The sequence below is a fragment of the Strongylocentrotus purpuratus genome, unplaced genomic scaffold, assembly GCF_000002235.5.
Source record: "Strongylocentrotus purpuratus isolate Spur 01 unplaced genomic scaffold, Spur_5.0 spur5_scaffold_2, whole genome shotgun sequence".
Taxonomy (NCBI): domain Eukaryota; kingdom Metazoa; phylum Echinodermata; class Echinoidea; order Camarodonta; family Strongylocentrotidae; genus Strongylocentrotus; species Strongylocentrotus purpuratus.
This window is the reverse complement of record NW_022145605.1, coordinates 22652799-22678923: the sequence shown is the minus strand read 5'-3', so window position 1 is coordinate 22678923 and position 26125 is coordinate 22652799. Positions and strand designations below refer to the sequence as shown.

The 26125-nt window shown below is 36.4% G+C and overlaps 2 protein-coding genes across 4 annotated transcripts in view; both read left to right on the top strand.

The window, feature by feature from the left end:
• The window catches only part of LOC589368 (plexin domain-containing protein 2), a 47690-nt gene that overhangs the window by 10685 nt on the left and 10880 nt on the right, over nucleotides 1-26125 (top strand). For both annotated transcript variants that reach the window (XM_030991998.1, XM_030991999.1), the window contains exons 2-5: nucleotides 1849-1960; nucleotides 18230-18371; nucleotides 21793-21917; nucleotides 25313-25444. In XM_030991998.1, the coding sequence (XP_030847858.1) occupies nucleotides 18290-18371; nucleotides 21793-21917; nucleotides 25313-25444 (339 nt within the window). In that variant the 5' untranslated portion in view covers nucleotides 1849-1960; nucleotides 18230-18289. The remainder of the gene's footprint in view (nucleotides 1-1848; nucleotides 1961-18229; nucleotides 18372-21792; nucleotides 21918-25312; nucleotides 25445-26125) is intronic.
• On the top strand, nucleotides 2787-13793 carry LOC574973 (cell surface glycoprotein 1-like). Of its 2 annotated transcripts, XM_030991996.1 has the most exons (3): nucleotides 2787-2942; nucleotides 4159-5101; nucleotides 5519-13793. In XM_030991996.1, the coding sequence occupies exons 1-3, from the start codon at nucleotides 2935-2937 to the stop codon at nucleotides 6836-6838; spliced, it is 2271 nt and encodes a 756-aa protein (XP_030847856.1). In that variant the 5' UTR covers nucleotides 2787-2934; the 3' UTR covers nucleotides 6839-13793. The 2 variants fall into 2 exon arrangements, with proteins under 2 accessions (XP_030847856.1, XP_030847857.1); XM_030991997.1 differs by lacking the exon at nucleotides 2787-2942 and having other exon boundaries at nucleotides 4103-5101.

The following is a 26125-nucleotide window of genomic DNA, read 5'->3' as shown; positions in this document are numbered from 1 at the left end:
GACTAAAAAGAATTTAATACGCAGATATGCCGCAAATTTGCAATGCTACCATGTTGCCCTTAGATAAACATGCTAAATTGATGCTCTAAGCTTTGTTATGATTTTGAAGAGAAATTTTGAATGGGTGATAACTTTCCCTGATACCTTGTAAATAGATGTAGGATTACATGTTTTTTCATCCATCTGAGCTCCGTCTTATAAATAGTAGCGATTGATTCAAATCAATCTCGGAAGTACTACACAGTTGCTATATTTCTATGTTGCGATTGATTTGAATCAATTTAACAAAATGCAAGAGTGTGTGAAATGCAATGCTGCCAACTTTAAGGAGTACAGGACTTCATAGATTATCATTATTGATAAGTTCAATTTTTTAATGGGTTTTAATCCATTCTGTGGTTGAACATTATGTTTTATGATATTGGTAAAGAAATCTGATCCCCTGAGAGGTCTCAAGGCTACTTTTGTCCGGATTACAAGGAAATTAGTTAATTAAACATTCTGAGCGTGGGCGATACATGTACTATTTACATGTAGTGGCATGAAGGAAATAATAATTTTCCCCAAATCCATGGCATAAACTTGACCAACACTGTGGTTTTACCTGGAATATTGTCTTTCAGTGAATATCCTGTCTCTCAGTGTATCCTGTATGTATTTTTTAAAAGCGAAACGACATTGGCTTGTGAAGTAGTAAATATACGTAGGCCTACATCATGTTTAGATACTACATCTGGCCGAGTTTCTAGAAGAATTACCTCACATCCCCCCCCCCTCCCCGGGAAAAATATTGTTTCTTTTGTCTTGCTTTCAAGTGTATCATACACATGTATGAGAGACGCTCTCCTTTTTGTTGTCCTTGGAGGGATTTTTGCAAAGCAGTTTTATTTGAGCTAATTAAAACCAAAATATCCTGCGTGACTTGCAAACACACATCCATGGGTAATCTTCCTGTGTTTGTTTTTGTTTCATGTACATGATATCATAGCATGATGTAGAGAAGAGCTAAAAATACAATTTTATGTTTTGATGGCTTATTTTGAGCCAAATCTGATACGGCCATGATGTTCTTGGGATCATATTGTGGCATTACATGTACATCTTGAAACTGATTTCATAGGGGCAAGTCACCCCCTGTCTGTGAAAAAAAAAAATTCATCAGCTGAACGTCAAAATAGCATGCATACTTGGTTACTTCATATCACGACTATAGACACCAACATGCGCCCAGGACAAATCTAAGACTGGACCCAATACATTTGTAATTCTTTACATAGGATAATAGAACGATAAATCTTCATACACATATGTACACATAAGTCAAATGAAATGTGCAGTTTGCGTTAACGTTTGAATTAAACATCCAATCGACAATTATGCAATAATGTACCTGCAATTTCTACTGTTATTTACCAACAAAGTGCTGGTAGCCTCCATACATGTACAAACTACAAACATACATACAAACAACTTATTCACATCCGGCTGGTGCACTATACCAAGCATGCCCAAACTTGATGCAGTGAGCAGAAATAGATTCAGAATCCTGTAATGGGATTGGTTAGGGGACAATACAGGAAAAAACCCATATTGTAGTTTCCGGTAATACAGATTTGACATATCGTGAAATATTTGATTTGAAAACATTATCTTTATTTTAAACGACATACATGTATGAAGAAATGTAGCAAAAGTTTAATAATCCATGTATATTATAATAATTAAGTTATAAATGAAAAGTGTTTGTTTCCTTTTTTTTTACACTTGTACTATTTCTCTTACCATATTTATTGTTTTGGAACAAGCCAACAAAACACTAACCTGATACATATTTTTCTTTTACAACAGATACCGTGTAGTCAACACAAACTCTAAGAACTCTAAGAGAGAATTAGGAGTTACAGCTACTTTGGATCCAGCTTTTTACAGGCAGAATCACAGCTGTTTGGAGCCTTATCATGTGAGTATTGCGGGATGTCTTTCTGCCGGAAATTACAATGTTTCTAAATGCGTTGGAGTGTTGACATTAAAAGCATAATATTTCCTGAGAAGTTAATCTTTAGGGGAAGTTGTTGTCCCATCGATTGGAAGTACTTCAATCAATTGCACAATTGTAGTCACCTCTGAATTTCATCTGAAAGGCATATATACATGTAGAGTCGCAGTTGATATCTGGGCCCCGTCTTACAAAGAGTTGCGATTGATCCAAATCAATCACAAGTCCTCCAATCAATCGCAAGTTTGCAGTCTCCTATCTCTTATGTTTATAGTTGCGATTGATATCAATCGTAAATAAGTTGTCATTGATATCAACTCTTTGTAAGATGGGGCCCTGGGGGGCATTTCACAAAACTTGTCATCAGTGACAAGTAACAGTTTTTGTTACAAGCTACTGAAATCCTTGCTTCTGATTGGTTATCAACAGATTTGTCATTGAAAAAAGGCTTTATGAAACGGGTCCCTGGTCTACAGGTACAGACTCTACTTTGACACTTTACCACAATTCATGAAGCCTTGAGTAGAGCCTAGCTCTGTCAGTCACTGGCTGTGTCCGCAGAAACTTAAGTACAAAGCCTTTGCAGTGTGCCATCAGCCTAGTTTCTTAGTTCAGACCTCGTTACGCACAACAACCGACAAGGTGCCTGCAAACCAGTCGATATCAATCTTAAGTGAAGTTGTGATTGACTCCACTCTTGATTGAAATGGCCATGACCATTTGTGATCAATTTCTTGTTGAACACCCTTGTGAAAAACACCCTTACAGTCAGACCGCAGCGTGCGCGATAATGAGGCTGTGCGTACAAATTTACTCAGAATCTCGTTGTGTACTTTGGTCGCTTTCGGTGCTCTCGTGAAACGCGATAAAATTTACGAGATTTGGGAGGTGTAATACATTCGCCCTCTACAGGCTCCCTGTACATCCAAGATGGCGATATGACCGGGTAAGTCAATCTTTGAATTCTGGCCTTTCGTTTGATACCAAATTTGCTGTTTCACGTATTTTTTAAAGCATATTTTTCCCATCATCGAAAAAGTCATTTTTTGTCCTTACGATTGATTCGTTTTTTAAACAGTTTCGTTCTTTGCTAGTTCCTGACTGGTATTGAAAGTATTTTCCCGATATTTTTCGACGTACGTCTTCGTTGATGTCCAGTTGATTATTTAATGCGCAAATTCGAGAGACGCAAGTGCTCTTTCTATTAATAAAAGGCATTTCAAACTCCCCAAAGTACGGAATTGTTACCGGAAGTTGTGAGAAAAATAACTCTTAACCGCGGGAAATCGCAATTGTCACCATGGCCACCGAGGCTAAGCCGGGAGTTTTTCCACGGCCCCGCGACAGCCACACATAGCTGCATTACGATCTCGGCTGCATATTAAAAACTGTTCTATTGATTCTCAACATTTCAAACACCACTGTCCAAAACTCAACTGATTTCACTCAAAATCGGTACTTTAGTGGCAATTGATGACACCTAAATAGCATTAAAATACAAATTTTTTAACTTGCTAATGTTGGAAAGACTAATTAAAAAATCAAAATCGTGAGTCTACTGTCAAACTTGCCGATCGACCATTTCGTATTCAGTGTGTACATTAGTGACACATTGACTGTATTATGTTCAATTGCTGCCTCAGCACGTAATAAATCGCTAGAGGTCAATACGCAATAGCATTGACTATGCTTTGCTGGATCGAGTGCGCGGCAGCATGCTAGATGTTCAGTCCCATATGTACAAATTTGTGTACCGATACTTGTCCAAATCTAAATATTCTAGATTCAGCTGAGCTGAGCTGACGTGACTTTAACAGATTAATGCCTAGTTTGTATAGACGCTAGACTCTTTATGGGGAGATTAAGTTTTGGTAGGCCTATATTGATATGTGTTTGATAGATATTTTTGATGGAAGTGTTGCATATTTGACCTCCAAAATATGTTGTTCAGAATAATTCATAATCATGAATGGTCACGATTGGGCTTGGCAGTAGGCCTAGACTAGTTTATTTATCAAAGTTATAAGACATAGACCTAGTCTAGCTATTATTAAAATTAATTGTGTGGCTGAAGACTGGTTTAACATATGCCATTATGTGCTACTAAAATTGATATTTTAACAGTAAATTTTGTTCTTGTTTCCATCAATTATTTTTTACAGATCTGCCTCTAGCTCTGGCCAGACATCCTGCATTAACGTGACCATATTTAGTGATTCTATTTTTCGCGGATTAGGAAATATTTTATGCGACTTACATGTGAATTTAAATTGGAATGTTCATGTTTTTCCTGGAGCAAATATTGACTCTCTTCGCCACCATATAAAACATTTGCAAGGAGACTTTATCGATAACAATACATCTTTTGTGTTATTACATTGTGGAACAAACAATCTTCAGCAGGGTGTGTGGAATAAGGACAAACATTCATTTTTAAAGTTATATATATCTGTTAGTGAACGCTTCCCTAGAGCGAGAATAATTTTTAGTGCAATATTGCCCAGATGGGATCGTGAAGATTTTTATATACAATCGTTATTCTACAATCGAGAACTATCAAAACTCGCCAAGAGCTGGTCCTGCAGAATTTTTGATGCTTCTGATTTGTTTGTCAGGGATGACTACTTATATGTTTTGGACGGCTTACATCTGAATTTTTGTGGGAAATTTGAATTGGCACAAAGACTATGTACATTTTTTGATTTGGCGTCAAACCCGTCCCCTAAATCCCAAAGTGCACCCTCAAGGATCCCACCAGAATTAACAAAACTTTTCACCGCTAAAAAACCCAAAAAAGAATTACCCTGGACCGAAACTAATTTAGATTTGGTGGCTTACAAAAAAAGAGAGAAATACGGAAAGTATTACCCCCCAACAGCAAGGAAACCCAAGGCGGAGCCATCCCAAGAAAGGAAATCGCAATGTAAACCAATCTGCATCACGTACATCCCGTATGTCGAGGTACTAAGGCCTCGCCCTCGACATGGATCCCACACTGATGTTGCCCTCCCCAAAGCCACGTCGTGCTACGTGGCTCATAAACAAAAGGCCAAGAGAAGAAAGCGGAGGAGGAGGAAGACTAAAAAGAGGAGACAGAGGAAAAAGGTACTTACATGTATATGCTTTTAGCCTTTTATTGAATGTAATTTGTTTTGGCATTTATGTGGCTCATACATTTACGTATGTAATTTTATTTTACACAGGTTTTGTTAGTACGGTATTCTATTTTGTCTTTAAAAGCATTTCACATTCATAGACAATAGATGGTACCCAAGCATTTTAAGAAAGACACTTCTTATTTTAGAGTATGAAAGGATTATATTTAGGTTAATTTTAAGTTAAATGATTCTATAATCTAATAAAAAAATAAAATGAAAAATGATAATGTATGACATCAATTCATTGATTAAATGATTTTTATGTAAATAAACAATGATATAAAATCAACAATTAAATGAGTTGAAAGTTCTTGAAATTTTTCCTTTTTTATTGTTTTTTGTTGTTGTCAATATCAATTTACAGGCAAAACATGGCAGCCCAATTGTTTATCTGGAAGCAGCGTACATCCCAGCTGATCACCCACAAAAAGACCCCCCAGACGAGAAGGTAGTTCCTTTTCTAGCTGCACCAATCATGCCGACTGATCACCCTCCAGACGAGAAGGTAGTTCCTTTTCCAGCAGCACGCATCATGCCGACTGATCACCCTCCAGACGAGAAGGTAGTTCCTTTTCCAGCAGCATGCATCATACCAGCTGATCACCCTCCAGTCGAGAAGGTAGTTCCTTTTCCAGCAGCACGCATCATACCGACTGATCACCCTCCAGACGAGAAGGTAGTTCCTTTTCCAGCAGCACGCATCATGCCGACTGATCACCCTCCAGACGAGAAGGTAGTTCCTTTTCCAGCAGCACGCATCATTCCAGCTGATCACCCTCCAGACGAGAAGGTAGTTCCTTTTCCAGCAGCACGCATCATGCCGACTGATCACCCTCCAGACGAGAAGGTAGTTCCTTTTCCAGCAGCACGCATCATTCCAGCTGATCACCCTCCAGACGAGAAGGTAGTTCCTTTTCCAGCAGCACGCATCATACCGACTGATCGCCCTCCAGATGAGAAGGTAGTTCCTTTTCCAGCAGCACGCATCATGCCGACTGATCACCCTCCAGACGAGAAGGTAGTTCCTTTTCCAGCAGCACGCATCATTCCAGCTGATCACCCTCCAGACGAGAAGGTAGTTCCTTTTCCAGCAGCACGCATCATGCCGACTGATCACCCTCCAGACGAGAAGGTAGTTCCTTTTCCAGCAGCACGCATCATTCCAGCTGATCACCCTCCAGACGAGAAGGTAGTTCCTTTTCCAGCAGCACGCATCATACCGACTGATCGCCCTCCAGATGAGAAGGTAGTTCCTTTTCCAGCAGCACGCATCATGCCGACTGATCACCCTCCAGACGAGAAGGTAGTTCCTTTTCCAGCAGCATGCATCATACCAGCTGATCACCCTCCAGACGAGAAGGTAGTTCCTTTTATAGCAGCATGCATCATACCGACTGATCACCCTCCAGACGAGAAGGTAGTTCCTTTTCCAGCAGCACGCATCATACCGACTGATCACCCTCCAGACGAGAAGGTAGTTCCTTTTCCAGCAGCACGCATCATGCCGACTGATCACCCTCCAGACGAGAAGGTAGTTCCTTTTCCAGCAGCACGCATCATGCCGACTGATCACCCTCCAGACTACAGGAGATCCAAGTCATCCACCATTGAAGTACATGAGAGAGATCACAATAAGTGTCATCGGACACCATACACACATGAGAGCGACAGTTTGTTGGGGTAAAGGTAAAGAAACCATGTGGTAAGCAAGTTTGCGGACCATGTGGTTTATGTCATCAAATGAGATTTAAATACACCCATTTAAGCTCAATCAAGTCTAGAAACCTTATTTCTGCTATCAAAAGTAACTGCAAGCATGTTAATAATACAACTTGTATTTGCAATGGATGTCGCCTTAAATATTTCAAGAAGTTGTCAAATCCGTTATACACTCCTGAAAAGTCAAGAAAGAAGCATCTAACTTCACCATGTTTTTTATCAACGTACTTATCTTGCACAGCTTCAGCTGAGGTGGAAACTGAATGCTCATTAGAAGATTTAAATGATATTTTCTGTGTACAAGCTGAAAACATTCCTAAAACCATTAATATTTGTAAAGTACATAGAAGTCAAATTTCCAACTTTCATATTAATAAGAGTGTCAATTATTGTGCTGTTTGTGGTTCTTCATTGAAAGGCAAAAAATATTCCTCCACCATTTTAGCTGATGATGGCTTGAAAAAAGTCACTGAAATAAATCAGAGCTTTCAGGCGAGTCCTATGAATTATTTATGTCCGTCTTGCTATCGGTACTCATTGAGGACAGGTAAAACATCTCAAACCCTGGAGAAGTTAGAAAATGATTTATGTAATATGACTTGCCCAGTTGAAGAGGAAGAAGAAGTCGGTATCGAAAGTGCAATTTCAAAAAGTTTAAAGGCCACATACCTTCATTTATGTTCAGTATTGAAAGACAGATGTTCTTTCTTGCTATCATATGCGTACGACTATTATTTACAATCGTTAAGGAAAATATGTACAACTGATCTTGACTACCACACATCTGTGAAAACTAAAACTTGGCTTCATACTAAAATTGTGGACACATTTATTGATATATTATGTGTGCACAATTCTGCATGTAAGAAAGGTTGTTTTTTCTACCTGCAAAACCTTACTTTTAATGATTTAGTTGATCAGTGGCACAATTCTTGTTCAAAAGTTAGACTGCTACAGAAGAAAGTAGAGGAATGCGAATCTCAAGCTGAACCATCTGTACCTCATAACTCTGCTCATGATATGTCTCTCCAAACACAATTGAGCAATGTTGTGTCTAATTTTAATACCAACCTCCGAGTCCAGGCTAAACAAATAACTAGTCACTTTGTTTCAGATCCCATGCTTTTGAATGAATTTGATTTTCAGTCTGTTGAAAAAATGTTTATTCCTTTTGTTTGGAACTGTGTAGTTCTGCTCACTGCAAGTGCAGAAGAATTGAATTATTTTAGAAACACCACTGCTTTGGTTGATGAGAAACCTATTGTTTATCCAACTGATTCTACACCTGCTGGTGTAAGGAGGAAAAAGAAAAGGATAGCTCTTGTGTTTGTAATGCAATTCATTCTTAATGAAGAACACAATTACCCATTTCATGTAATAACTGCTAATGTTATCAAACGTTTATCACACTCGTCAAAGTTATTGCAAATAATGAACAAGCTAGGATTTTCCTGCTCTGAAGACACCTTGTCAAGATTTTTGCAAAAGGTGCAAGACGTGCGAGAAGAGTCAGGACCCATATCACATATTAATCAATCGATGTTGTCATGTGTATCTATTGATAATATTGATGTGTTATCTCCATATGCGGCAGTGGTAGCCGATAAATCTCGTAGTTGGCATGGAACATCTATCATGGCCCAGCAGCCAAAACCAGAATCCGAGGCCTTAAATTCATGTGAATATTTGAACAAGGAAGTCACTATTTCAAATTCATCAACAGTTCAGGATGATGAAATCATCCCTGTTGACAACTCACAGACATCTGTTAAGAAACCAAACATCCGTAGAAGATTGCCAGTTTTGGAAGATCTCAAAATTCCATCTAAGAGTGATTTTGATGTTCCTTTATTCAAGACGTACATTAGAGGTCAGTTGTCTGAAGATATCTTTTGTCTTACAGATGATGAATGTCAGTCAGCCAATGAGCTTTCATTCGAAATGGCTGTTTATATTGCACAAAGGTATTCATGTGTAACAGAGTGTGAAAAGTGTGTTATTCCAAGTTTCAAGCTGAAACTTGCTTTAGAAGCTGAAACACTAACAGAAAAATCTAAATTTGCATACTTGTATGTTTTAGATGAAAAGGCGGACTCACCTTCTACAATGTTAAAGGCTTTAGGTATCCTTTATGATACGTTTGGAATCAACAAGACTACAAATCATTTGGTTGTTGCTGGAGATGGGGCAACTGTTAAACTACTATATGATTTAAAGAAAGAATATGGAGAGTCCCTTGATTGGGTGATTCCCTTTCTTGGGGACTGGCATGTCCTGAAAAACTTCCAGGAAGTATTGTTAAAAATTTTCTGGGATGCAGGGTTAAAGGACATAGCCAAATTGTCTCACAAGAGTTCAACACTTAACAGTCTTGGGTCTTGTTCTAACTTCAAGAGAACACATAGGTTTCTGCTTCAAGTTTATGAAGCTGTATTCATGTGTCTGTGGCAGTCATTTTTTGACTATCGGTCAGGTCAGGAAGAATCTGTGTCAAATAGCGAATTCAAAAAAAATGTAAAAGATGTTGTTTCAAAATTGATTTTTGAAAATGGTAAATATAAAGGAGTACCAGAATTCAAAGATGCACAGACAGATTTCAAGACCGAAACAATGATCCCATTTATGGAGGAGTTTACAAAATATTGTAGTGAAATGTCGCAGAAATATGAAACTTTCCGCTTCTGGCATCGTTTCTTATATGAAGATGTTCTTTGTTACATAGATTTGTGGATAGCCATAAGACAGGGAAATTGGAATTTGCGTATGGCAGCTCTGAAGAAAATGGCCCCGCTTTTCCATGCATTTGACCGTCACAATTATTCCAAATTAATCCCACTGCACATTAGTAGTTTACTTGCCCTACCCCAAGATGTTTTGGAACATTTCAAAAGAGGATGTTTTGTGTCCAGTATAAAAGGTACCAACTTTGCTAAAGTAGGATTTGATGAAGGGCACGAGATGTTGATTAATAAAGACTTCAAAATAGCCTTCACACATTCTCTTCCAAAACACATGGAGCAGTTAGTAGGAACCATGGAGTTTCAAGCTCATTTGATCCGTCTATTTGAAGAACAATTAGGCATCCTAAATGTAAATGAAAATGTCCACAGAGACTTACAGTGGTCTGTCATTCAATCAGAGTTTAAGAATGTCAAGCTGTACTTTGAGAATTTTTCTAAAACACAAATGTTCCAGCCTCTGCAAGAAGCGAGCCTTTTCCATGTTGTTTCAAATGTTAAGGCAACTGCTGCACAGCAAAAATGCCTTCTTTCATATAGGGAACTAGGAAATGATTCGTATGAATCATACTGTAAAATGCACATACTGAAACAAACCTCTGTAAAGACACCTGTTCAGAGAAAATTTCAACTGAAAACGTTTGCTAAAGAAAAATTGAGAAAGAAGAAAGTAACGGATCAAGAAAAGGAAAATAAGTTGATAACCCTTTGTTACAAAAGAACAATGGCATTTTCTCGGGAAACTAAGACACCCATTTCAGATTTATGCCAGTACGCTGAATATCCTAGAGCTATTTGTGACAAAGATGGTTTACCACACAAAGGTGCTAAATCAGTTGTGTATGATTTCTTTCGTAAAAGATATTCAGAAAGTTACGAGGTAGTTTCTCACTCATATCAATTTGTGTCAGGTATGTGTGTAATAATAGAGGGAATGAACATTATATACAGTTCCCCTTTGCACAGTTTGAAAACTTTCTTGGACTATGCAAAGTTCTTAGTAGCGAGGTGGATATTGCCTTTCTTTAGAAAAGGTGCCCATGATGTGCGTGTACTATTTGATCAAGTTCGCACCCAAGGAGTGTCTCCCAAAGATGTTGAACGTTCCAGGAGAGATGGAAAAAATGAAGATTATGATGTATTTGATGCTCTTGATGATGATGTACCACTCCCAAGACAGTGGAGTAATTTCCTTAAAATACGTCAAAATAAGCACAGTTTGTGTCGTTTTTTATCTAAGAAATTCATTGAGCTTGTAAAATATGAGGATTTGCAAAAGGACCAGGTGTTCATAACTTCTGGTGGATTTCATACAGGTTTGCAAACATCTAGTACCTGGTCAGGAATGTCCGTCAGTGAGCATGGTATTAACCATCATCATTTGATACATAATCATGAAGAATCAGATACCCAAATCTGGTTACACGTTTTCGACACTAAATGTAATAATATTCTAATCTACTCGATAGATCGTGATATTGGAATGATAGCTTTACCTCTAGATTTTGGTGCAAAGCAAGTGACGGTTCAATATCGTGCCAAGGTTGGGGATGAAAAATATTTGAATATTGGGTCATTACAATCTGCCATTGATAATGATTCTGATCTAGCCTGTTTCAAAGATAAGGGCATAAATGCAAGGAAATGCTTACAAGTTATATACATTTCTTCAGGCTGTGACTTTGTGTCATACTTCGCACATCTTGGAAAGAGTTCATTTTTAAAGACATTTTTCCACAATGCCCACTTTATATCAGGTGGTTACAGTAATACAATTGGACATTTGTCACAAACTGATATAAATGTTGACTCAGAATTAGGTATGTTATCTTTTTATCGACTTATTCTATGTGTATACTTCCAAGCTAACCGAGCTTGCCTCCATAATTACAATACAGTTGCTGATGTCTATAATTCCATTGAATGTCCAGTTGGATTAGAGCACCATCATAAGGCACTCGATATTGTTCGCATGGCTTCATGGAAGGGCGTTTATGAGGATGAATTACTTCCTTCCAATACTTCTCTTAAACTTCACTGGTTGCGATCTTGTTGGGTTTCAACAGTTTGGGGGGAAGCTTGTACACCACAATTTCAGTATCCAAATGTGACACTCTATGGTTATAATGTTTCTAATGAGGATGGTACTGTCAAGGTAAGCATCATTTGGGATACTGACGAAAATATAAATCGCATAAGAGACAATGTATTGTATCTCACTCGAGGATGTGCTTGCTCAAAGAGCAAATGCAAGAATAGGTTGTGCAAATGTTTGAAGGCTGGCAAGAAATGTGGCCCTGGGTGCCGATGTAAGAATTGTGAAAATGTTGGTGGTATACAGGTACATGTAGATACTCCAGATGATAAGGAAGAGGTTGATGCTCAATCGTCCGAGTCAGATATTGGTGACGAAGATTATAATGATGAGGGACATGTCACGAGCTTTGAAGACGTTGAAATCAATCTTGAAACAGATTATACTTTCAGTGAAAATGAACATGAAATATATGATGTACTTGAGCTAGAAGATGAATACATTGAAGTGGATGAGGACATTGAAGTGGATGAGGACATACAAATGGATGAAGGCAGTGATTTTTATACATGTCTAGATGACAGTTTAATGTGAGGGACAATGTCAGATTTTAGAAACCATTGCTGGTTTTCTCAAATTTATTCTTCTAATCCAAGTTATCATGCATAATTTCATTTTATATTGTGTAAGTCAGGAATGTAATGGTGTGGCAGGATATCTAGATCTGTAATGTATACATCATCTCATTCCAATCTTTTAATTACCACTGTATGTGCATACACAGCTGTGAAGTAAGCTAGAAGGCTCCACAGCTTTGAAGTCACACTTGGGATACTTGTACGTAGTCCTTTCTTGTGATACATTTAACACTTTACTAGTGACTTTATTGCGTAAGATTTAGTACTTTATAAAAATGCTTGAAGTGTTTCTAACATTTAAGCTTTTTAACATTTGTACATGGTACAACTCTGAAGGAAAATTGTGAAAGTGGCATGTGTACTTTTTACATGTACATTTCAAGTTACTTGCCATATTACGTTTAAAATCACCTTGTCTTGCAAATATCTTAACTGTGATAACACTTTTTAGGAGAATTTTTTCTCTCTTAGATTACATGTTTCTTCTGATCAAGCTATTATGTACTTGATACATGTATGTAGAGCATGGTCATACTGGTCATATTTTCCCATGCGTGTCGACACATAGTACAATTGGATAGCAATGCTTGTGCTTCAACTTATAATTCATGTATGAATAACTCATCTTGCCTTAGCATTCATCACTCAAACTAGCCTCATAATCCTTTCATATGAGCAATGTTTACATTCAGGGCATAGGTCATATATGTGATTGTTTTAAGTATATATTTTGTGCTCCACCTTGCAAACAGCTGAACATTATACCAAAGATATTGAAATATGTATGGGTATGTATAAAGCATATTTTACATCTGGGTATTTGCTTAGGTTAGGAAAAAAGATTTGTAGAGTTAAATGTAAATACATTATGTAGTAATTTAAGATGCATCACTGGCCAAAATGCAGAGAGTATTCTTTGTACATGAACAATAAAGATGTAATTTTGTGATCTAGTGTGTTGATCAATCAACTCAGGATGAGAAGGTATCTCACATTTATAACATAATACGTTTAACTTGCCAATTGCCTTATATTGTTTTTATACGTAAATTTGATATATATCTTCATGTTGATCTTTCATGGCATAACTCTCAATATACATGTGGAAATACCTACATGTATATCTACAATTAATAACCTGTGAGAAAAACACCTCTTCATTTGTGTGTGCTAAATGCAAGATATTCATTGTATGTTTAATATCATACATTGGTCTTTCATTACATATATTATGTTTAAATAGCATAACATTTAATGTAATATCAATGGAAGAGTGAACATCTCCAGCTTGAGTAGATCATGTTTATGTCTGCCAATTTTTTATATTTGAAGAAGAAAAAAAGGACAGATCTTTACACGTCTTGCCATGACAATGTCATATCGGCGCCAGTATGCTTAACTATTAAGGAAAAAAGCCTACCTTAAACAGATATTGTGCTATGTCAGTTATGTAAATAAGTTCAAAGAGTTATATGAAAAATATTAATAAATGTTTTGAAAAAAAATGGATCATGTGTAACGTTTACAAGAATATTTTGTAGTGCTTGAAGAAAGGTACAGATAGGCATGGTATGAGTGTTCCTGTTTGTGCATGTCTGTACATATTTCATATATTAATTAGATAGAACTTTTGAGAAATAACTAGTTCATTTGATCCTGCAATGATAAATGCAACCACCCAGTATCAACGGTATGTCCTGTAGAGTGCATGATAATAAAAGAACCTCAATATATTCTATACTGCCAATAAAATATATGCCTGTCCCCCCTACATTTAAAATTTGAATATAAATAAGATTTCACCGATAAATTTTGAAACAGAAAAACCTGGAGAAAAAAAATTAAGCCAATTTTCAAGTGGACATAACATTAGTTGGAAAATTTGATTGCACTAAATATTTTTCTACTAATGATGATCAACTTAATTTATCCCGATAAACCACCACCTACAATTACTCTTCGAAAAGTAGAAATGGCAGCAGGGATAGAAATTGTTTTTTAAACGTGGAGGGGGCTGCAAATGTTTGTCTTTCTTCAACAGCCAAAAATTGTGTGTGTGTGTGTGTGTGTGTTTGTCTGTTTGTTATTTTGTTTAGATTGGGAGGCATTATTACACTGTCATTTGGAAGATTATTGGGAGTTTAAAAGATGAGAAAAGGTCATGCATGTTTAAATAATATGTAAAATAATATCACAAGTGAGTGAAAATAAATTATCGGGTCACATAGGTCACTATTGAACAAAATCAAACAGAAAATAGAATAAGGGAAAGAATTATGTAATTATTTTATTTCCAGGAATACACATGAACTGGCATTACAAAATTGACAAAAGAATCATCAAATAAAATATTTCCATCAACAAATGCCTTGGGATTACCAAAAGAAATTCATGTTTGAGGCTTTCCTTATTATTTCATGGTTTACAAATTAAAAAACGGGATTAAAAAAAAAAAAAAAAAAAATCAGAAATATTACAACCTGAGCCAACCGCCTGCGATACAAACATGACATTATTAACAGGGATGGGAACAATCATATTTTTCATTTTTCAATTACAATATCAATCACATTCCCCCTGAAGGTTTGTATTTACACAACTAGACCTATACATATGAGAAAGAAAATGTGTCTTCTATGTTAAAATGAGGTTAAAAACTGACCAAAATAAGCCTATAAAGACACTTAAATCCTCCCCACTGTCCCCTACTAATTATAGAGTTGGTATTCTATATTGCACTTTTACGTATCCGTATCCAACTTTGTACTTTCCGTTTACTTCTATAATTATGTAGCGCATGAGTATCATACACAATAATAAGTATATGGGGCAATACAAAGCCTCTACGACCGGGGGTTACGCACACGAGAGTAATTCATGAATATCCTTAATCTCCGTCTATCTTCCGTGCGTGTTCACGTATAGCGCGCAGACTGGTTGGACCGCGAATCGACGCAGAGCTATATATATAACGTGGTATCCCCCGGTTGATCTCGCTGCGAAACGCTCGTCGATCGGCCATGTCTTATTTTCCGCCGAAGTCTATTATGCATCAGCTACTACTTTGCTAGTTCCTGACTGGTATTGAGACCGACATTGACAGGAAGTATAATATTATGTTAGAAAAATATATACATTATGTGGTAAGCCAAAATTCAGCGAGACGCACCCCCGATAAAAATGGTTATTTAACATGTATATCCGACTCTTCAAATATTTTTTTTTGCAAGTTTTTTTTGGTGTTTTTTTCACATTTTGAAACTTCACTCACTATTTATTGAATAGTACATTATAAGGTGTATAGTTCTGGCTCAATATTCATGACGAATTCAATTTCATTAAATGAATCCTGAGCATAGCAGAGAGATGAGAACTGTGCCATGTTTTTGCTCATTACGTATTCATAAGGAGCAAAAACGTGCATACGACTTGAGTAAATACGGGCGATTTGGCGAGCGCTGCGGTCTGACTGCTTACGAAAAACAAGACGTTTATTAGTGATATATTTAGATCATAAAAAGGGCATATTGAAGTTTGTGCGGTGAACAATTTATAGGTAATAAATACCATAGCCATTAATAAAAAGATATACACGTATAGGCATGCAGATTATTGTAGAACCAGAAACTCTCATGTGCATTAAATGTTTGTGAATTTCATGAGTGGTTCAGGTTCATGATCGTTTTATGCAGGGAAATAGTTGTATCATAATTGACACAACACCATGTCTTTTGCAATTCTTGAAAGCTGCTTACCGTGAAAAAGTATTTCATTATCTCTGGCATAGGAACTAGGTGGAACAGGAACAGCAAAGAGATGTTCAATAAAGAAGCTCTTACCTAACTTTAATTTTTGCCTGGTCACAGCAGTTTTTGGCCTGTGCAATTATGCATCGACATGTACAAGCATGTTTAATACATAGGCTATAAGCCTGATGTGTCATGAATGCAAGCTTTGATTCAGTGGCTTAATGCTTTCAAAGGCAGATTTTGGAAGCTGATTAAAAAACGTTGGTCTATAGGATACCATGAGTGATGTAACAAGTCAGCTGGAAGGTGGCCTACAGGAGTTAATTAAATCCTTGGAAAATGGCCAAAGGTTTTCTGGAAGATGCCTTTTAGACACCAAGGCGTATCGTGAGGACAAATCAGTTGCTGTGTTTCCAGTACACCCTCTTTGGGAAACAAAATGCTTTGATTACATTACACATTGATGTACATTTATAGGCTAATGACAGTACATTGTACATTTACCGGTAGTCATCATCCATGCTGTATTCATAACGTCCTTGTACTTCATGGCGATTATTGAACATGCAATTAGTGCCTCAAAATGGGTCACGTACATGTAGATGTAGATGTACATGCTATTTGTTCCTAGTTGCGGGAATATAATTGATAAGGTCAGCTGCTAGTAGATAATTTAGACTTTCTCCTCAAATAGGGGTCCTGTTAATGAAGGTAGAGGTACACATGTACTGAACAACAAATATATGGTATAGCCTGCATTCAAATTGTACAATGCATGAAGGCATAGAACATACATATAAAGTGTATGTCAACTTTGATTCATGTAGACATAAAACTTGTAAGAAGTGTCTGATAGTTGTATTATTATAACATTGGGAGGCTGAAGAAAAAAATGAGTTAAGTCTTAACATATCAAAAGGTCAAAATCATACTGAAGTACTTGAACTACGTGAAGTATTTAAATTATTTCTGAGTCTGTATTGTGACATTTGTAATTAATATGTACTTGAGTTCTCATAAGTAAATTTCCCTGCATGTGGTAGTTGCTATACACAGTCTCCCCAGACCTGTTGTAAAAGTTACACAATGTAGGTTGCAAGATTCCCCAAAGGTAGGAAAACGTGCTATACAGTATATACTTTCTACATCTGAAACTCCACTGGTCTTATCCATGATGGCAAAGAGACTTTTTAAAATTTTCTTCATGAGAGATATACTGATTTATTTATTTTTACTTGGGAAAATGACTGGTTACTTACATGTACATGTATATATACTTTACAGTCTCATGAATAAGATATTTATAGTATAAAAATTGGACTACCCAGGTATCAACATTTGATTCCCTTTAAAACAAAAATAAAACATCAATGTAATTCATGAACACTGCATCTACAGTACATTGTATAGTTTTTAGACTAAGGTTTATTTTTAGGTATGGTATTACACTTGAATAATAGGTGGTATTTGGAAAGGGTTAATTATGAGAAATATGCCACATGTTGTTTCAAACTAGTAATTCATAAAAACAGCATCTGATCTGATCTGCAGATTTTCTAATGGACCATTTAATCAATTTCAATTCATAAATCTTTGTTAGGTGTCATGTAACAAACGAATTCATTCACCTTTTATGAATGATTGTATTTCAATAGTCAGAATGCGAATTGAATACCGTAAATTAATTGTTTCTAGGTTCAGTAGGACAAACATTATGGCTTGTCCTACCCTTTCTGACTATTGAAAGACAATATTTTAACAGTTAAATGAAATAACTCGTAATGATGAGGCACTTAACAAAGGTTTGTGCATTCAATTTGATTACATTACGAAAAGTCATATTGAGGACAGACCAGAATATTCCTACTTGCCTGTTTTTAAAATCTAGATTCTTGATTGAATTGAGAATTGGATAAGTCCCACAAGTCGAATGAGTCAAATCTTAAAAAAGAACATCAAACTATGCAAAACATGTGTTACATGTATATACATTTCCGGAGTCCAATTTGGCAGAAGTTGCACTATTTCTTGCAATCTCGACAGATTCAGTGTATTATCTATTTTCTTCTACTTGTAAATCTATTATTGACTTTTAAATGCATATTTACTTGAAATAAAATGACGTACCATCCCAGCATGTAAATGCATTCATTGTATCCCCTCTCTTTTACTTCTTTCTCCTCTTGTCTTTTGCAGATTTCCGTTGATGTGTGAAAGTTAGAGTCAGAAGCAGGCGCTCAACAGGAAGCCACCACCATGGCAACTACATCACCAGCATGGATGCTGTCATTAGCATACCTTCTTGTTTTATTGTGTAAAGAGTGTCATTCGTTAACAGGTAAGAAAAAAAGAAAGAGTAGATAATATTTGAGCAAAAAGAAACAAACCTACAATGAAACATAACAGAGCACATACACTGTACAGACAAAACAAAAGAGAACAAAGTACTAAAAAAAGAGAAAGAAATAAGTACTAAAAAAAGAGAAAGAAATAGAGGACAAAAAGGAGAATGAAGTACAGACATGTATGCATAGTTGAAAGTAAATAATTAGATATTCAGTAAACAATCTAACATGTTAAACCATGGGCTGCATTTTTGTGGTGGTATGTTTTTAGAAGTATGATTAAAGATAAACTTGAGTTCTGGTAATGCGATTGCGTTGTGAAAGAAAAGGTGTGGAATGGATCAGAAAAGTTGATCATATAGCATACATAATGCAAGGTTCTGGAGTCATCATTCAAAATCATCATAAATTTGGCAGAGTCTTGGTAAAGTTACAATCACTTACACAGAAAGATGTATATGGGACAACACACATGGTGTCGGGGCTAGTACTACCCTGATTTCCTTATCTTTCTATGCTCATTACTCAGCCAGTATACATTTTTTTCCAAAATTGTTTGGCACATGACATTTATTTGTAATCTTGAACATTCAGTGTAATTTTCGTTAGATTCTGTGAGAATTCATTTTCTTTTTTTTACCAGAACTGAAGTTTATCTTTAAATAGCAGGACGACAATGCCCATAAGCTCTAAATATGGATTTGATAAAAAAAGTAATTTACACACAAAGTACAATGATCACTATTTATGAATATATATGCTTGATGCTTGAAATTTAAAACAGGTAGACCGGTCAATAAACACCCCAATGGGAATACCCCTCCAATCAATATGAATTTCATATTTATTTGTTTGTTCAGTATTTATTAACCTAAAGTCCTCCATTCTGAAACGAAAAACAGTTCCATCATACCAATACACTCATTTTCATTCAAAGCAATTATAGTTTCCAGAACATTGCACACATAGTACAATGCACTGTGTACGATTGAAACTTGTGTTTTAAAGTTGATGTTTATTGATTTTAAAAACTAACTTAATTTCATTATTGCAAAGTTGAAACGTTGATTCGACAAGGTTATCAAAATTCAATGCTTGGAAACATTCGAAATAATGATTATTATAAATTATAAAACGCTTAAATACAGCCCCGTCATAGCACCTGAAGAGCTCCCCGAACGCTGCTGAGATGCGTGAGATCACAGTATGGACATGACTTGCACAAGCAGACGATGTCCCATGACATCTCACACATTTTCAGTGCCTGTGTTTTCATCTTTTCTTGAGTTCTTTCTCTTACTCCACTACCGTCAGGCTAAATGTATAATCTATTGCCTCACTCTTAACCCCGCACATGGTTTTATTTTGATGACAAATGCAGCGATACAAAAATAAAGGAATTTGTCGCTTGTAAACAAATAAGACGCCATTGAATATTCAGCTGGACACACCGCGGTATGTTCGGCGTTTCAAGAGGGAACAAATGCCGTCCTCAACATCGTTCCGGGGGTTTTCAATTCGAAAGTCTGGTTTCTTTGACTGTTAATTAACCCCTATCCTGTGTATTTACAAGCAAAAGATTTTAGTTATCGGAATCGGGTCATATCCCCTTTTGAATGGTTTGACATGCCATCACATTTATATACACTAAACTCATTATAATTTGACAAATAAAAGCTTTGCAATTATGTTCATTCTCTATGGGATGTCGTCTGCTTGGGCAGTATTGGTCCATATAGTGACGTCATTAAAACATCTTTATTTTTCCGGCGAATCTCTCGTATATCCCAGCTGCTATGCCGGTGGTTGTATTTGTATTTTTATAAATCACCCGATATGTAGTTGACCTAAAACTTGTACGATGGCCATCTGTTAGCTTACCAGTTTCTAGTCATACATTAGTTGACATATTTGTGATTTTCTTTGAAGTTCAACTTTAAAATAGAGTAGAGCAGTAGATAGACACCACAGAGGAATCCATCAATCAGTATAAATGTCATATTATTATGAGAGTTGACCTTGCTTGCTATTATAAACCTAAGAGGTTAATGGATTTACCAGTATGAAAATAATTGAGCTGGTATTGATTTGTATTTTGGGACCAGTGCATTAAAGGTTCTCCTTGATTGGCTGACATGTATGTATATTAAAATAGAAAACTTATAAATAGATCAATTAAAATGAGGAAATGCAAAGTTCATAGCCAGAGGAAGTAAATGTTTCATGTAATTATAGTTCCTGTGTACATTCAGGGAAAGCACAGAGAAAAGTTGAACAATTGGATAAAAAATATGCAATCGTCATATTATGTTAATGTCATGAGAGTTATGGACAAATTCTATTTATGACAGCCCCAAATCCATTTTCAGCATTGCCTGACATGTATGTATAAATAGAAAAATGTAAGTGAGGAATTGCAAAGTTCATAGCCAGAGGAAGTATATGTTTATGCAATTATAGCTTATGGGGTCCTGTAGACTCAGGGAAAGCACTGAAAATTCCTGCTGAGAAAAGTTGAACAATTCAATAAAAAAATTGTACTCCTATCGTCCTATTATGTTAGATGAGATGTATTTATTTTCAGTGATATCCAGATATATCATGAAAGTTATGACCAAATTCTATTTACATGTATGACAGCCCCAAGTCCATTTTCAGCGCACTATATTTATAAATAGTTTTCTCTTATGTTTATTATTGAGGAAGTAAATGTTTCATGCAATTATAGGGTACTATAGATTCAGGGAAAGCACTGAAAATTCTGCTGAGAAAGGTTGAACGATGGGATACAAATTTTGTAATCCCATCATGTTACATGTATATTATCTTAAATGTATTTATTTTCACTGATATCCAGAATATCATGAAGTTAAGTTAAGAACAAATTCGATTTGTGACAGCCCCAAATCTATTTTCAGATTTTCAGCATACTATATTTATGAATAGATTCCTCTCATTGTTTACTATTATTGAGGAGGTAAATGTTTCAAAAAATTGTAGCATAAGGGGAAATATAAAAGTTATGAACAAATTTTATTAATGACAACCCCAAATCCATTTTCAGCATACTACATTTATGAATAGATTCCTCTCATTATTGTTTACCATAAACCTTTGCTTTTCATGCCATTTTGTATCAACCTGTTTTTGATTCTCTATTTCACCTCTTTTCTTCTTCCCCCTCCCATAATATGTTTTGTTACTGCTCTCTCTGCATCGAGCTGTTTACATCTGTCATTTTTGTTTACCATAAACCTTTGTTTTTCATGCCATTTTGTATCAACCTTTTTTTTATTCTCTATTTCACCTCTTTTTTCCTCCCTCTCCCATAATATGTTTTGTTACTGCTTTCTCTGCATTGCACTATTTACCATTTTTTCCATGCCTTCTCTTCTACTTGTCTTTTCTCTGTAGAATACAACCTTCATTTAGAGCAAGAAGAAGCGATATACAATCCTGAATTCAGAGAAAACCATGTACATCGGACAGTCCGACAAGCAGTAGACAATACTCCAGTTACAGAAAATATCACAACAGTGGTAAGTACATTTGAAGATCCTCTCCTCGGAGCCAGAAGGGCAGTAAGTCATGTTCTGTTTAATACACACAGATTAAACACCCTACTGTCTTCAGACAGAGGAAATGTCAAAATATCCAAAAGAAATGTAGCTGTACATATATAAAGTTACAAATACAAATTTGTTGCAAACACATATAAAATAGGCGTGAAAGAGGATAAAAAGAGAATTTAGATGTCTAGTCAAGTGTTCTGTCAGGACTTTGATTTTTGAAAAAAATTCTGTGCAATTAACATATTACATGTACATACAATGTATATTGAGATACTATGTTCAACTCGGCTACTATAAATGATACAAACATAATCCTTGAATCTCCTTTCTACAAATAGCCATACTCATTTTTTTTTATGAATGAGGTTTTTTCTCTCGATTTCTATAATACATGTAGTTCACTTTGGTGAAATGTTTTGTACTGCATGCAATTTTATTTGAACACAAGACAACGAATGTACACAGTACCTATGAGCTATGTACACATTGTACACAGAGTAGGCAGTGTGCGTTAGCCGGCCTCTCACACCTTCCTCCCTCCCCCTCTCTCTTTCCTCCTTCCCCCTCCCTCTTTAGTCTCTTCCTGTCGCCCCTGTCAGACCCTGTCAGACGTCAAACCAAATTAGCACATTAACGTCACGAATTGAGTTTGATCTTTATACGTCTGCAACTCTCTGACTCAGCTTACCTTCAAGTGTGTGCGTCGTATTACGCATGTAATCCTATTATATTGCCAGTGGGTCTGAAGTACACATGTACTACTCAGAAGAATACTCAAACCACATTTTGCAGTACAGTGTGTTTGTATGTCGAGTTATTTTAGTAGATGATATTCTATTTTAGGGAAGAGGAAGAGAAGAGAACATGAAAAGTTATCATTTTTAACTCACTCTTGAGAAATACACAGAATAATGATGATGATAATGATAATAACAACAGCAACAAAAATAACAACAATGACAATAGTAATGTTAGTAAAAATAATAGTAATGATATATCTTGTTTACCCAGGGTAGCCTCATCATCTATGAGGGCCCTGCAATCATATAATTTCTCCGGCTTTTACCAAGCTTCCATGACAAGAATGTGAATTTTGATTTGATTGATATTGATGAGGAGATAAAGGGGTGGGGTGGGGTGGGATGGGATAGAGGGAGGGGTGGGGGGGGGGGGGGTCAGAAAAAGGAAACACCACAGATTTGTACAGAGGCAAAATACATTGATAATATTTGATAAAAAATAAAATCATATCATTTACATGTACCCTTTAAAGAATTTTCACACACTCTTCTTAACATAAAATACAATATTTTGATTATGTTTGCACACAGAATGGTACATGTACAAGCAATAAAAACTGCAATATTTACATGGATGTCATTACTTGTATACAAAGTACAAGCAATTGATGATATCAGTTTAGATAAGAGTTCAGTTTTTTAATAACGGTGTATTGGAGAAGAGGAAATATGAAATACCAGTGATTAATACTGGATCATAGCATGATCGCATGACGTGATGATCAGGTTACTAAAATATCCCTGTAGGCCTGTTTTCATCAGCTCGAGATTGCCAAATATCGAGATATTTGGTCAAGATAATCATCCCAAGATATCTTGGGCTAATTTGCAAAATATCCCGCTATTTGTCCGGTGCGTCTTCAACAGCCCTAAGACTTGCACTATGCACGAACCCTGAGCAAAATATCTTGAGCTTATTCCTCGAGCTCGAGTTTCAAGTTTCGAGGTCAAGTCTCGAGCTGAATAAGACGCGATTTTGTAACTTCAGGATTATTTCCGAAATCAGAAATAGCGGGCTATTGGGCAATCTCGAGCTGATGAGGACAGGCCTAGTGACTATAGCCAAGGGATCGAAGGGTATCACCGTGACAGAGATCAATTTCAAAGCTGTTCCATATCGAAATGGGATATTGCACAGAATTAGCTTTGGAAATAGATCTGCCTTAGTTGACCTCTTCAATGAACTTTCAGTGATTTGAATCTACATGCATGTAAACAAACGGCGGTGACCTTTAGTAAACACATCTATGTAGCTACATGTATATCAATTCATGATTCTATGCTTTTTGACAAGTGTGTTGCGATGCTTGCTTTTTTGGTCCTCTTGCTTTTTTTTTTAGTCTTCTTGCTGTCTAGAACACTTTGATTGATATCATAACCCCCAAACAGTTTGTTAAAGATAAAGACCAGTTATGGTCATGCGATTGCATTGTGAAAGAAACGTTGTGAAATCGATCAGAAAAGGTTGATCATCTAGCATAGATGTACTGCAAGGTTCTGGAATCATCGAAATGATAAAAAATTTGGCCCAGTCTTCATAAAGTTACAAGCACTGTACACAGAAAGATGTATATGGGACTACGCACACGTGCGGGACACGTGCGTTTTTATCTCTCACAGTCCAATAGATAAACTAATTTACCAAAATATATCAAATAGTAGGCAGTTTTCCGGCAAAATTTGTATCATCATGTATTATTCAAAACATATTCTTTCACATGATTGGTAATAAGAACTTCCATTTCATTTTTTGAAATTTGGGCGTTTCCAATACTGGTCTTAACCTTTAACCCATTGACTACTGAGTTGTCTTGTTCCCAACGGCATAGTAAAGGATCAACCCGGATCTTGTACGCAACAGGTTAAAATATGATTTCAAAAATCTATAAATAATAAATTAGGAAGCAGAGGAATGTCACGATTATGATGGAAAAGCTGCTAGGAGTAACATGAGAGGATGAGGGAAGGTTGAATAAGAAAGGAGATGATGAAATTGAATCTGTCCCAAATTGTTTATGCAATTATTATGGTCTTATTTACTTTGAAGCATATACAGTCAAACCTGTATATGATTGAAGACCACTCAAGGGAGACAAAATAAATGGCCTTTACAAAACATGTTTATAGGCAGGTGGTCTTTATGTACAGGTTACTTTGGTACATGTTCTAATAAGAAACTACTGTACAAGAGGAAATGAATGTTGTGGTATTTATAATAATAATAATAATAATCCGGTTTTTTATATAGCGCTCAATACACCGATCCAACGATGTACCTAAGTGCTTTACAGATATATTATTACCCCGGTCATCGGATTCAGGCTTACCCGCACACAATGTGTGCACAATTTCCACTCCCTGGGGAGCATTTATAGACAAGTTTGACTGTATAAAACACAGCACTCCTACAGGTAATCTTACATCATCCAAAGGGTATGATTAATCCCAACAGCTGATGCCTATTTAACTATTTACTACCGCTTACACGTACGTCAGACCATGTATACACCCTCTGTTAATACCACATTACTAACCACTTGCCTCCCACCAATCTTTCAACAGGATAATCATAATTACTACAGTGTGGCGTACTACTCAAGCGTTAATAACGAGGGCAATCGTCGTTGGGTCGATCTGACGAAGCTTAAAGCCAAGAAACATCCAAACTTGTCGACCAACCCAAGATTAGCTGCAGTAAGTAACATTTAAATCTCAAGGGCTGTTCCTACACCCGTTGTTTTATGTGGTGCTGTGGAAAACAATATATAATGGCCACTTACATTCTGCATAGTAAATGTGTACATCCTGAATGGAGGTCTTTCAAATTCCAGGATCATTGTACTTTCAAATATACATCCTGGTTTCTCTCAGTTTCACTTTCATATAAGTTGAGGTAAATTCCATAATTACTTCCTCTTTTTCTTGTTTTTTTTATAAAAACAAATGAATTGACCTTGTTATGTTAAATGTTTGATACATGATACATCTCTGTTATTGAGATTAGTACTGTTAGGCCTGTATGAAGGTACTTGAAAATATCAGTTTCAGAGTTCTTTGCACTTTTGCAGGCACCAACCAATGTCCTTCAAAGACAAGATCTGCATTATTTAGGTTGTGTAATAACATGTGAATGGTCCTTGTACTATAGTTGCAGGGTCTGCACTTACCTATTAGCTTATAGGGTCCGGATTGAAATTGATGGGGTCAATGGGCTTGAGCAGCCCCTCCGCCCATTAAAACTTTGATTGGGGGGAGGTGGAGTTAAATAATGGGGGGCGTCAGCCTATGTGCACCAGACCCTGATAGTGTCAAGCCATGTGCAGTTGCTTAACATAACCAACCTTTATGAACCCCACTCAGCTTTGCTTCAAGACT

Excerpts from the sequence above, each read along its gene's own strand:
- LOC574973 (XM_030991996.1), top strand. Across the intron at positions 5,102-5,518 it reads AGAGGAGACAGAGGAAAAAG|GCAAAACATGGCAGCCCAAT; the intron begins GTACTTACATGT and ends ATCAATTTACAG.